The sequence below is a fragment of the Harpia harpyja genome, chromosome 5, assembly GCF_026419915.1.
Source record: "Harpia harpyja isolate bHarHar1 chromosome 5, bHarHar1 primary haplotype, whole genome shotgun sequence".
Lineage (NCBI taxonomy): Eukaryota > Metazoa > Chordata > Aves > Accipitriformes > Accipitridae > Harpia > Harpia harpyja.
In genome coordinates, this window is record NC_068944.1 from 45,892,303 (window position 1) to 45,906,894 (window position 14,592).

General features: G+C 39.9%; 1 protein-coding gene across 2 annotated transcripts in view; it reads left to right on the forward strand.

Annotated features, from left to right (window-relative positions):
- ZFHX4 (zinc finger homeobox 4) overlaps positions 1–14,592 on the forward strand; it is a 152,653-nt gene that overhangs the window by 133,592 nt on the left and 4,469 nt on the right. For both annotated transcript variants that reach the window (XM_052787380.1, XM_052787381.1), the window contains exons 8-9: positions 1,916–2,033; positions 3,467–8,863. In XM_052787380.1, the coding sequence (XP_052643340.1) occupies positions 1,916–2,033; positions 3,467–8,863 (5,515 nt within the window). The remainder of the gene's footprint in view (positions 1–1,915; positions 2,034–3,466; positions 8,864–14,592) is intronic.

Here is a 14,592-nt window from a genome sequence, read left to right on the forward strand (position 1 = left end):
AGAAAATAGACCTCCTAAGACACCCCGATTCTGGTTGTCTTGCCTTTTTAGAAGGAAATGCACTTGGAAATCTCAGGGATCCACCTCCTTAGGGATTTATTTCTGTATCCATAGATGACTCCTTCATTTATATGGTTGTGGTTGTAGGCCTACCACCTCATTCCCAAGTAAAGTGGGAAAAAAATAGGAAAGAATTGAAAGAGCTCTTGCCTGAAGGTCTAGGGTTCCTTGTGCCTAGTGCTGATGAGCAAATACAGAATTGGGGATTATTCTTTTCTTTTCCTTGGTTTTCTACTAACTATAGCTCTGCCGGACCATGTAATTTTGGCCCACCACAAGGCAAATGGAGTAGAAATTTAACTTTCCCAGACCCTTTTAGGAAACTGGAAAAATGTGGACACCCTCCCCTCTCCATATTGAGCAGCATCAGCCATCTTTTCAAGTTCTTTGTGATTCCCTCTATGCTGATAATGGGGCAACTTTGAAATCTCTCCTCTCCTCTCCAGGTGCTGGGGAGTTGTCTGAGAGGAAAACTAAAAGTTTGTTTGACAGAGAAAGAGACTGCAAAACATAGTCTGCATCATCTAAATTGTCCTGGTTGCTAACACTAATATGCTCTGTCCATATCTGAACTCTCTGATGACAAATACCATTCATAGCAAATTTTTTTCTCTGGGATATTTACAGTTATCTACATAATTTTTTTTAAAAGTCCTTCCCTCCCAAATAAACTCAAAGACACTAGTCCTCTGAGAGGATGCTATTAATGCCATGTATAAATTACAAATATACTAAGCCCCGGGCTTCTTAAAATAAGTCTAGAAAATTTTTTTCCAACAGGCAATTGATGTACATACATACATAGATATAATTCTTATGTACCCTAATAAAGGTTTAAAATAATTTGTTAACTGTTAAAGAGGAACAAAAGGTGTTTCTACTCATACTTAGTAATGTATGCATCTTCTATTATTATAGTAATTTACCACCCAAAAATGTCTCCTATGGATATTCTTGTTACCTCTCTATGAAGTAAGGAAATACTACCCTTATGTTAGAGATGAAGAGCAGCAGCATGGTCTGAACTGATTTATCCAAGGTCATTTAGACAGACTCTGGTAGTTCAGGAGTTTGAACCCAGTCCTGCTAAGTCTTAGCATGAAGCCCTAGACAATGCTTTATTTCAGATATGAGTATGTTTTAATGTTCCAAGCAAAAGGAAAACATGAAGTGTTGAGCAAATATTCATTTCGACTTAACTAAACTGAGCACTCTCAGACACCTATAAGAATACATCCTTAAGAGATTTCTGTCTATAATTTGAAAGCATAACACAACAGGTAAAGCAGTATGAAGAAGATACATAAGCAATTGAAGACAAGAGAGAGAAAAATCTTATTTTAAATGGAAGTAAGTTGCTATTTCTGTATGGAAATAAACTTACATTTTTCTTTCAAAGATCATGGAAGGTCCAGCATTTGTTTAAATAACAATACAGGTGAAGAAAAGTGGGAATGCCCTCAGTCAAGAACTGACTGGTGACCTTATCGCAACATGATCTCCGTCTTTGGAGGATGTCTGAGGAGAATACCCCTGATAAATCTAACCAACCTGACATAGCCAGCAAAACCATCTTTGTGGTGACATTGAGACGAATGAAATATTGATTGTATGTAGTTCTATAGCATCACCTTATTGTGGATTAGTTTGAGTTGATTCTCCACCAAGGGACACCCGATGCTCTGGATTTGTGGTCTGTCAGAGCCATTTATCAAGGACTGAATCAAGATCTTGGTTTAGTACTGGCAGTCTTTGATCCAGATATGGTAGATCTTTTGAATTATAATTTCATACTGTTGTATAGTATTAAAGTGTGACTTTTCCTGTAATAATACTGTGTTCTTGGTTTTCAAAGGTTCCTGTACCAGATGTCATGATGCCCAATAGTATGCTATTGCCAGCAGCTGCTTCAGAGAAATCTGAACGTGACACATCTGCAACTATTACAGCTGAGGGATCTGGGAAATATCCAGGTATGCAAGAAAAAGCCCAAACGTGTAGAAGCTAGGTAGGGGCAGTTTAGAAATAAGCCACTTGTTTCTTTCTTAGTAAAGTGAATCCTTTTGGCTTGCATACAGCCACAGAGATAAAAAGAGAAAAATAACAAGGGGCCTGAATTTGGCTGACTGCACCTATGCAGAGTTACCAGGATGCACATGTATGCCAGAGTGTTTGCTTTTGGCAGAGGTGAAATTAAACAGTAGTGCCTAGCCACTTTGAAGGTAAGACCCTCCTTGTTTAACCAGCAAATAAGACCCAGTCCTAAAAGACAGTGGCACTTTCACCAACATCGATGGGGATTGTTAGGCAAGCAATTCTCCCTGCATTTCCAATAGTAGGTTTCTTATCCTGGACACTTACTGTTTTCTGTTCTGGGAAGCTGCTTTGCTACCTCTCTGTTGTGGTTTAATCCCAGTCAGCAACTAAGCACCACGCAGCTGCTCATTCACTTCCCCCCACACCCAGTGGGATGGGGGACAGAATTGGGAAAAGAAGTAAAACTCATGGGTTGAGATAAGAACAGTTTAATAGAACAGAAAAGAAGAAACTAATAATGATAATGATAATGATAACACTAATAAAATGACAATAGTAATAATAAAGGATTGGAATATACAAGTGATGCACAATGCAATTGCTCACCACCCGCTGACTGATGCCCAGTTAGTCCCCGAGCAGAGATCCCCCCACCCCCACTCCCCCCAGTTTATATATTAGATGTGACGTCACATGGTATGGAATACCCCATTGGCCAGTTTGGGTCAGCTGCCCTGGCTGTGTCCCCTCCCAACTCCTTGTGCCCCTCCAGCCTTCTTGCTTGCTGGGCATCAGAAGCTGAAAGATCCTTGACTTTAAACATTACTTAGCAACAACTGAAAACATCAGCGTTATCAACATTCTTTTCATACTAAACTCAAAAACATAGCACTGTACCAGCTACTAGGAAGACAATTAACTCCATCCCAGCTGAAACCAGGACACTCTCACAGCATGCTCCTCCCTCTCTCCTCAGACCACCTTCCTCCTCCTTTCTAATCACCTGTCCTACCTATTGTCCCCATTTCTACTCCCTCCCTCTTCCCTACTGTTTATTTCCTTGTTTGGTGCTCCCATTGTGTGAGTAAACTCCTATCTTATGACAAAGAAAAGCCTTATGCCACTACTGGGCCAACTGCCACTGCTAGTCTGATCATCGTGTTTGAATTTTGCTACTTCTACTTTTTTTTAACCTCCTGTTGGTCCTGTCTGCTTTATTCTCGGGGGCAAGGATGCATTGCTATATTTTGCTAGGCCAACACATGGCATACCAGGTGCCTCTCTTGATTTCTGATGGAAAAAAAATAAATTAATACTATGTGTTGTTCTCTTCTACTTGTGTAAAAGACACTTCACTTTCTTTAACTAGGTGAAAGTCCTGTGGATGAGAAAAGTACCCCTGGGATCGATGAATCAAAAACTGGAATGGAAATTAAGACTGAGGAACAGAAGCCACCTAAGGAATCTACTGAAACACCAGACTGGAATAAGAGCAGCAGTAAAGAGATAAAGACCACTGACTCGATGACGGATCAGCTAAATGAACAGCAGAAGAAGCAACAGCTCTCTGTTTCTGACCGCCATGTCTATAAGTACCGTTGTAACCATTGTAGCTTGGCTTTTAAGACTATGCAGAAGCTTCAGATACATTCCCAGTATCATGCTATTCGGGCAGCTACCATGTGTAGCCTTTGCCAACGTAGCTTCCGTACATTCCAGGCTTTAAAAAAACACTTGGAAGCAGGCCACCCTGAACTCAATGAAGCCGAACTTCAGCAGCTGTGTGCATCTTTACCTGTTAATGGTGAACTCTGGGCAGAAAGTGAAAGTATAGCACAAGATGATCATGCACTAGAACAGGAAATAGAAAGAGATTATGAGATGGACCAGGAAGGTAAAGCAAGTCCTGTAGGAAGTGATAGCAGCTCTATTCCAGACGACATGGGCTCAGAACCAAAGCGGACCTTACCTTTTAGAAAAGGGCCAAATTTTACTATGGAAAAATTTCTCGATCCATCTCGCCCGTATAAGTGTACGGTGTGTAAAGAGTCTTTCACCCAAAAGAACATTCTCTTGGTCCACTATAACTCAGTGTCCCATCTACATAAACTCAAAAAGGTTTTGCAGGAAGCATCAAGTCCTGTCCCTCAAGAAACCAACAGCAGCACTGACAACAAACCCTACAAATGCAGCATTTGTAATGTTGCATATAGCCAAAGTTCTACATTGGAAATCCATATGAGATCTGTGCTTCATCAGACAAAGGCAAGGGCTGCAAAATTAGAACCAAGTGGTAATATAAGTAGCGGAAATAGTGCAGCAGGGAATGTTAATAGCCCCAGCCAAGGAATGCTAGAATCTATGAGCTTACCAGCAGTTAACAGCAAAGAAACACATTTAGATGCCAAAGAATTAAATAAAAAGCAAGCTTCTGAATTAATTTCTGCTCAGCCTACACATCACCCACCCCAGTCACCAGCACAACTTCAAATGCAACTACAGCATGAACTGCAACAGCAAGCTGCTTTCTTTCAACCCCAGTTTCTAAACCCAGCTTTTTTGCCTCACTTTCCAATGACACCAGAAGCACTGCTGCAATTTCAACAGCCTCAGTTCCTTTTCCCATTCTATATACCTGGGACAGAATTTAGCTTAAGCCCAGATCTGGGTTTGCCTGGTTCTGCCACATTCGGCATGCCTGGAATGGCTGGTATGACAGGATCACTGCTAGAAGATTTGAAGCAGCAGATACAAACTCAGCACCATGTTGGCCAAACCCAGCTGCAGATACTGCAGCAACAAGCACAACAGTATCAATCCACCCAACCCCAACTTCAGTCCCAAAAACAGCAGCAGCAAAGTAGCAAGCTGATGAAAGCAGAGCAAAATACCTTAGTAAGTACAGACTGCCAGCTGATAAAGGATATGCCATCATATAAGGAGTCAGAAGAAATTTCTGAGAAACAAGAGAAGCCAAAGCAAGAATTTACTAATGAGAATGAAGGACTAAAGGAAAACAAAGACATGAAGAAGCCGAAATCCTCAGAATCAGCCATCCCACCACCCAGAATAGCTTCTGGAGCAAGGGGGAATGCAGCCAAGGCTTTGTTGGAGAACTTTGGATTTGAATTAGTTATTCAATACAACGAGAACAGACAAAAAGTACAGAAAAAAAGCAAGACTGGTGAAGGTGAAAACACAGACAAATTGGAATGTGGAACCTGCAGTAAGCTCTTTTCCAACATTCTTATTCTGAAGAGTCATCAAGAACATGTGCATGGACAGTTTTTTCCATATGGAGCGTTAGAAAAGTTTGCCCGACAGTACAGGGAGGCATATGACAAGCTTTATCCAATTTCTCCATCTTCTCCAGAAACACCACCGCCTCCGCCACCTCCTCCTCCACCACCACCACCTCCACCTCCTCCAACTCCTTCTCAGCCTTCTTCAGCTGGAGCTGGAAAAATTCAAAACACAACTCCCACTCCTTTGCAAGCTCCACCACCCACACCACCACCGCCACCTCCTCCACCACCACCACCTCCTCCTCCACCACCGCCACCATCAGCCCCACCTCAAGTCCAGCTTCCCGTTTCACTTGATCTCCCGCTTTTCCCTCCAATTATGATGCAGCCAGTGCAGCATCCTGCATTGCCTCCTCAGCTTGCCCTCCAGTTGCCACCAATGGATACTTTATCTGCAGATCTTACCCAGCTTTGTCAGCAGCAGTTGGGATTAGATCCCAATTTCCTGCGGCACTCTCAGTTCAAGCGTCCACGTACAAGAATCACAGATGACCAGTTAAAAATCTTGCGGGCTTATTTTGATATTAACAATTCTCCAAGTGAAGAGCAGATCCAAGAAATGGCTGAGAAATCTGGTCTTTCACAGAAAGTTATCAAGCACTGGTTTCGTAATACGCTGTTTAAAGAACGACAGAGAAATAAAGATTCTCCATATAACTTCAGCAACCCTCCTATAACAGTATTGGAAGATATCAGAATAGATCCTCAACCTTCAGCTGTAGAACCTTACAAGTCTGATGCATCTTTCAGCAAGAGATCATCTAGGACTCGGTTTACTGACTACCAGCTTCGTGTCCTCCAAGACTTCTTTGACACAAATGCTTATCCAAAGGATGATGAAATTGAACAACTTTCAACTGTACTTAACCTACCTACTCGAGTTATTGTCGTATGGTTCCAAAATGCACGACAAAAAGCTCGCAAAAGTTATGAAAATCAAGCTGAAACTAAAGACAATGAGAAAAGGGAACTGACGAATGAGCGTTACATTCGAACTAGTAACATGCAATATCAGTGCAAAAAGTGTAGTGTGGTTTTCCCCAGGATCTTTGATTTGATTACACACCAGAAAAAGCAGTGTTATAAAGATGAAGATGACGACGCTCAGGATGAAAGCCAAACTGAAGATTCTATGGATGCCTCTGATCAAACAGTGTATAAGAACTGCACAGCTTCTGGCCAAAACGACTCATCAAAAAGCCTGGCAGTTACAGCAGCAAGCTCTGGCTCTGGTTCTAGTACTCCTTTGATTCCATCACCCAAACCAGAACCTGAGAAGTCTTCTCCTAAACCAGAGCCCACAGAAAAACCAAAACAAAATGAAACCATCGCTAAGCAAACTGATACATCTTCCCAAAGCGCCAAACCAGTACAGTCTACTCCAGTAACCTCTTCTGACCCTCAGCCCTCAGCTTCTCAACCACAGCAACAAAAACAATCACAGATAGTAGGGAGACCTTCTTCTGCATCACAAACCACACCTGTTCCTTCCAGTCCTTTACCAATTTCAATGACTTCTCTACAGAACAGTCTACCTCCTCAGTTATTACAGTACCAATGCGATCAGTGTACAGTTGCCTTTCCAACTCTAGAACTTTGGCAAGAGCACCAGCACATGCATTTCCTAGCAGCCCAAAACCAATTTCTTCACTCACAGTTTTTAGAAAGGCCAATGGATATGCCCTATATGATATTTGACCCCAATAATCCTTTGATGACTGGACAGTTACTTAATAGTTCTCTTGCTCAGATGCCACCACAGACTGGCTCATCACATACGGCACACCCAGCTACAGTTTCTGGTTCCCTGAAACGAAAACTAGATGATAAAGAAGACAATAACTGTAGTGAGAAAGAGGGAGGAAACAGTGGAGAAGATCAACATCGTGATAAGCGTTTAAGAACTACAATTACTCCAGAGCAGCTGGAAATACTCTATGAAAAGTACCTACTAGATTCCAACCCCACCAGAAAGATGCTAGATCACATTGCACGTGAAGTGGGACTGAAAAAGAGAGTGGTACAAGTCTGGTTTCAGAACACAAGAGCCCGAGAAAGAAAGGGACAATTCCGTGCAGTTGGTCCAGCCCAGTCCCATAAAAGGTGTCCTTTTTGTCGAGCTCTGTTTAAGGCAAAATCTGCTTTAGAAAGTCACATTCGCTCTCGACATTGGAATGAAGGGAAACAGGCCGGTTATAGTTTGCCTCCAAGTCCTTTGATATCAACTGAAGATGGAGGAGAAAGTCCACAAAAGTACATATTTTTTGATTACCCATCACTGTCATTAGCAAAAACTGAATTATCAAGTGAAAATGAATTAGCCTCCACTGTATCAACCCCTGTTAGCAAAACTGCAGAAATGTCACCGAAGAACCTCTTAAGTCCTTCTTCTTTTAAAGCAGAGTCTAGTGAGGATATAGAAAATTTGAATGCCCCTCCTGCTGACTCTGGATACGATCAAAACAAAACTGACTTTGATGAGACTTCATCAATTAATACAGCAATTAGTGATGCCACAACAGGGGATGAGGGGAACAATGAAATGGAAAGCACGACTGGCAGTTCAGGGGATGCAAAACCTGCATCACCTCCCAAAGAACCAAAACCACTTGTGAACGACACGCTATCAAAAGCTGCAACTACACCTACAAATGAGAATACCGATGATAAATTTCTCTTTTCCCTAACAAGTCCCTCAATACATTTCAGTGAAAAAGATGGTGATCATGACCAAAGTTACTACATTACTGATGACCCTGATGATAATGCCGACCGCAGTGAAACTTCAAGCATAGCTGATCCAAGTTCACCTAACCCATTTGGAGCTAGCAATCCCTTTAAATCCAAAAACAGTGATCGGCCAGGCCACAAACGTTTCCGAACACAAATGAGTAACCTTCAGCTTAAAGTTCTCAAGGCTTGCTTTAGTGACTACCGGACTCCAACAATGCAGGAATGCGAAATGCTAGGGAATGAGATTGGCCTGCCCAAACGTGTGGTCCAGGTCTGGTTTCAGAATGCACGAGCTAAAGAAAAGAAATTCAAAATTAACATAGGGAAGCCATTCATGATTAATCAGACTGGACCTGATGGGACAAAGCCAGAATGTTCTCTATGTGGCGTGAAATATTCTGCACGTTTGTCCATAAGAGATCATATCTTTTCCAAACAACATATTACAAAAGTGAGAGAAACTGTGGGAAGTCAGCTAGATCGGGAGAAAGATTATTTAGCTCCTACAACGGTTAGACAGCTGATGGCACAGCAAGAATTGGATCGGATAAAGAAGGCTACTGATGTGCTAGGATTAACAGTACAGCAGCCAGGCATGATGGACAGCAGTTCCCTTCATGGTATCAGTTTGCCAGCAGCTTATCCAGGACTCCCTGGCCTTCCTCCTGTTCTTCTGCCTGGAATGAATGGTCCATCCTCCTTAACTGGATTTCCACAAAGTTCAAACAGTAAGTCTATAAGGGGATGATTTTCTCATTTTATTAATTTGATCATCTTGCATAGTCACCATCCCCTTCTAAAACACAGCATATTATGCACTCATATCATGCTTGTGAGACTGGTGTGGGTAGCTAAAAAGTACTGCTATGAGGTGTACTCAGTGCAATTCTCAATTGTCGCTGTAGCCTGGATGATAACTCTGATTTCACAAAAAAAAAAAAAAGAATTTTAATTGAAATCTAATTGACAGGAATGGTTTTGGTCCATATTAGGCTTCTGTAACAAAAGCAATATAACAATAACATTGTTATGCTTCTTTTGTTTGTTTTGAGTGATACTCCTTCAGGCAAAACTTGGGTTAGAATTTTTTATGTAAATTATTTGTATGCAAATATTTAAAGTAACATCTGATGAAGCACAAAATAGTAATTCCCACATTATCGGTTCATCAGGCATTTGGTCCACCCCTTAGACTAGTCCAACCTGTTGTTTAATTCAGAATAAATATTTAAAATAAAATGCTGGCCAAGACCCTCTATTATATTTCTGAATAATTGCCTGCTAAGATAAGAAGGTTTTTGTTGAAGGTAATTTGTAATGGCAGTTTCATTGTGATCCAAATTCCAGGAGCTCCTGAATATGTCCTAACCCTAGTTTGTAAAGTCATTGCAGACATGTGTCTCTTCATTTAGGCTTGCACTTTTAACTGAACACGTAACTCTGTTTTACTGACTGTTTTGACTCTCGTTTCACTCTGGTTTTTGCTCACATTGGAAAGCACTTCCTCTTGCAATAAGTTTCGCTGATGTTAGAGAATCAAGTTTTCTGCAGAATGATTTGTTTAGTACTAAAAAAATGAACCTTATTTATTTTCTTGTATTAGGCTCTGATTTTGCAGTCAGAGTTTGTTGTGAGTGCAGCCTTGCAGATTGAAGCTCTCCCATTCATCTTCTAACATTGCATATTCATATCAAATATGTGCACAGCAGAGTTAGGGAGCTGGTTAAGACCCCTCACCTCATTTTATCCAGTAATCCACTTGCTGTTGATCTCTAAACTTTGATTTAGAAAGCAACTCACTTTGGCAAGTAAGGTAGGGGCTTAATCACCAGTGTTGTTAGACATGCTAAGACTGTAGCAATGTCTTCTCTGCTACACAGCTCTGCTTTGATTGATGATGGTCATGTTATTGTTTCCCTAAGTGGTGGTCAAAGCATCTTGTTTTTCTCTTCATTGGATAAGAATGGCTTTCCTTCCACAATGGAGTCTCTGGCTGAGTGCCCTCTGGCTTTTGTCAAACAGTTATTGGCACAGAGAGAGCATATAAAGGAAATATAAAGTTGCTGTATTTCCTTCTTAATGGCATACAGTGTCCAGGTCCAAAAATGGCTGGTTGTTGTTCATCAAAATTATAGATATGGTTTCTCCATATAACTTTGCTAAATAGCTTCAGTTAGGTTGACCTTCAGGTAAAATGGGCTCTGGAAAACTCAGTCTTTGTCTATACCACTAAATGAAATTTGCTTGGGAAGATACTATTACATTCTTTCACTCTCAAAAACAGATAGTCCCCATGCAAAGTGAGTCTTGGGAATGATTGTGGGCCCATGATAGCCTCTCAGCTGTGCTCAGGAATTGTTTAGGAGAACGCTAGTTGGCCCAGGCCAAAACAGTGGCAGTCACCGTTCTTACTGTTTAACTTTACAGATGGTTTACTTTCAGGTTTTGGGAAATGTTCCCTGGTACTGTTTAACTTGCTAGTATCACTGTAGCCTCAGAGTCTGTAAATTGTCCTGTCAATAATACAAAAGGTATTATTACAGGCTAGCTGGTCCATAATGATTAAATTTTCAGATTTTTTTAATTTCTACCAAATATCTCTTCTTTGAGATAAATTTAAATCATTAGTACCATAGCATACACAGTGCACTGCCAATTGAGATGGATTTTTACCCCCTTTCATCTTGCATCTTCTTAAGGTTAATTAGCCCATTGTGGGCAAAGCCCACTGCGTAAACTAGCTAGTAAAATCTCATTGTTAACTTTTTCTTCTGCTATATGTTAAATAGCCCCTACATCCCCCTTTTGTTGCCTGGCAAATACTTGCATGCATAAATTTCCATTCCTTAATGATACATAATGGAGCAGTCATAGTGAGTGGAAAAAAATAATTATTTTAATCATTCATCATAGAAAAACAGTAATATACTCAGATGTTCTCCAGTATGTGCTCAACACTAGTACCAATTTTCTGCACCTAGTTAACCCATTTCTGTTTTCTTCTCTACCCTGCTTTGGCTGATAGTTCACATTCATATCTGATGCTAAGAATTGTTTAAGAAATATCTTTTTGGAAGCAGGCTTCCAAGCAAGCTTTTCTTCCAATTGAGCGTATGGTTCTTCTAGCAGTGCGTATATACTCAGCCAGCAGGACAATTGTTCTGCATCATTCTTTGCATGAAGGATTTTCTGAAGCTAAGTCCCTGATGACTCACTATCCTATACTTCAAGTCTACTTCTTGTGAATTCCACTGCAAGCGTGTAATGATGTCTTCTCTTTCGGACCCGGTCCCAAAAATGCACTTCAGAAGTCTCCCTTATATTCAAATATTTACCTGTTTTCACTGATGCTTACAGGGCTGGTAACTCTATTTCCTGTGGCAAAGCCCATCCATTCTGTCCTACATGTTTGTTTAAAGGACAGTGTTAACATTAGTAAGATCCTCACTTTTAAAGAATATGTTTGCTGTTTGCTAAGACAGGGAACTAGTGACACTATAATAGTGAACATTACATTTAAAATTCTCTTTTGTGTTTCTCTTTACTCATGCTAGACAGAGAAATTAGCCTGATTAGTTTCACTGGTTAATACAAGTTTATGAGGGATTTCACTTTCATGTTGTTGCATCCAGTATTATTTATGGGTTTCCAAAAAGGTACAAAACCCAGCTAAATTTTGCAAAATACTTTTCTGTTTTAAATGCAGTATTTGCTTTTACGAAAGGTTTGAACTGGAACACTTGAAAATAATGCTAAATCGCAAAAGATGGAAATGTTCAAAGTACAGTTCATTTTGTCTTCTTTATGTAGTGCTCAAACTGAACTTTCATTTGCAAAGATTATTAGATTTGTCAAAATAAGATAGCTTCATTTCTCAATGAAAAGATCCATTAGTTTTAAATTCAGTTATTTTGTTCTGAAACAAGCGTTTTTTTAATGTCAGAACTATTGTGTGGTTCTAGGATGATATGTTGAAGAATCCTCTCAGCTGTGGGATATATTTCTGTAGATAATGTAATTATACCATCTTGTGGCATCAAATGCTGAGCAAGGTCTCAAAATTACTACTATGTTTGCTCAGCATAATTCCTAATATGGAGTTATTTGGTGGAATTCTAATTCATACAGAATTTTAGTTCCGGCTCATCTTTGTTCTTCAAACCCCTTCTTATTTTCTAGGTGACTGTAGATAGAAGAGTTCACCTGCTGTTTTCAGCTGTTCTTAAAATTCACATTCTCTTTTCTTCTTAGCTTTGTGTTTTTGCCTATGATCCCTTGCAGAAAACTAGCGCTTCATCTTGCTTCTAGCTATTAATACTGGTTCTGTGAACCTTTTAATGTCATCATCATTACCATAGGTTCTTTGCACATCACTTAAGCCTGGGCTGCCTTGAAGATTCACAGCAGCTTTTTCCAAGAATGCACACATCACTGGGTAATATGTACTTAGTGGTTTTTGAAATCTTATCAAGAGAGAAATTTGATTCAGCAGCAATTACTTTCCTTATTATTAGGGCACTAAATTCTGTTCTCTGTTTGCTTTTGGCCCATTGGTAGCAGTTATATTTTTATATTTTTAGCCCTCTGATTCATCCAAGTGAAAGAGAAGTCTCTCCTCTTTGATAGTCACTTAAAAGAGTTAGCAGGATTAGAATGTTTCTTCATGATTAGTGAATTTTCTATTCTACATCTCTCATGTGTGGAAATGGAGCATTAGTTGCATCGAGTTTTCTTCATTTAGTTTTGGAAACCCTCAGTTCTACACTTAACTTCCAATAAAACAGGTGGATTTCACTATTCTGTTGCAGCCTGTCTGGATATTTAACTCAATCCTGTGTATTGCAACTAAATTCCAAAGAATATGTGGAAAATGGAATAGATCTTGGCTGCTCTGGGCATCATCAGTATAAGTAGACTGAAGACAATATGATGTGTAAGGGTTGAAGAGGTTAAGAATAGAAAGAAATCGGAAAAATCCTAAGTAGCTGACAAGCCCAAATAACCATGACAAAGCTGGGGCAGCAGTTCACACTAACTGCATCATTCATGCATTTTCCATCTACAGTATTTATCATTTAATATATTTTCAGCAGACTCCACACACAATTGCCTGTTACTTCCTGTTGAAAGCGTAGGGGCAAACAATAGCATCTTCAACGTTATTGTGCAGTAACTGTGGCAATTACCCACTTTTTAATTATAACTGTTGTGACTTGTTTCACTGCACTATCTAATCCATACTCACAATGCATTTTAACTCCTTAGTGTTCCCCTACCGTTAAATAGGAGTAATGACATGGTGACAAACATTAAATGGCCTCTTTGTTAAATCTGATAATTATTCCCTTTGAATCCTAATTGCTTTATTCCTAAGTAATGCTAAGCACCTGGATATTGATGATTTAAACGTCATTCTTGTTCACTCCATTAGTGCTTCCTAGTAGCTAATACCCATCTAACCTCCATTGCAGAACCTGCATTTATTGTTCTCTGTGCACTAGTAGACTGTTCCCACTGTTGCTTCACTTTTACAGTTCTGTGTGTATCACACACTTTTTATGCTCTTTTCTCTAGCAAACTTACTTGCCTGAAAAAAATGACAATGGGTGTAATGTACAGCCTCTTACAGTTAGTTGCCTTTTCTACCCTGTGCCATCATTTAATTTTCTGACCAACTATACATCTCACAGAAGTTGCTTTTTAATAGACTGTTACCAGCCACTGCACTATATCTGGTACTTGAAACAGAGAAAAGATTTCTTCCATTAAGTTATGAGGCATACTTATGGTGTGTATGCACCCTCCAGACAGAACCAGTCCGTCCTTAGGTTGCTTTCTCTAATGAGGTGGAGGACGTCATGCCTGCATGCTTCAAGTAAACCGAGAACAGCAGCGTTCCTGTGTCAAAGTACTTTAGAGCTATTACACTTATTTCCCAGCAAATACTGCATTGACCTGATTGCCGTGGTAAAGAAAAGCTCCATTCAAACTCTCAAAAATGAAAATGTAAGCTGTGTGGTGTCCCAGTAATGAATAGCATTGACCTGATTGCTTGTTCTGATAGGTTTTTTGAATGGTCATTTCCTGTTGATATTTACTTATCTAAACACCTTTCTTTCCTTATTATTATTGCATTTTCCCCCAGCAATTTGGATGAAGATTCCTTTTTATTTGAGAGCTAATTACTTGTAGTGAGAACCATAATTACCAGGTTTCTTAGGTGAAGGATGTGTGGGTTATATCATCCCAGAGGCATGATAAAAATTAGTTAAAATGAACAACAAAGTAGAGATCTCTCAAAGTATCAATTAGAGGGAAGCACTCTCACTGTGCTTAATGCTTCTTCTCTAATAATCTACTACTGAGCCTACTGAAGAAAATGAACAAAAAAGGAGAGTGCTATTTCTACAGGTATGAATCTGATCCTGCCAATGGAGCTGGGTTGACTTCCACTGCC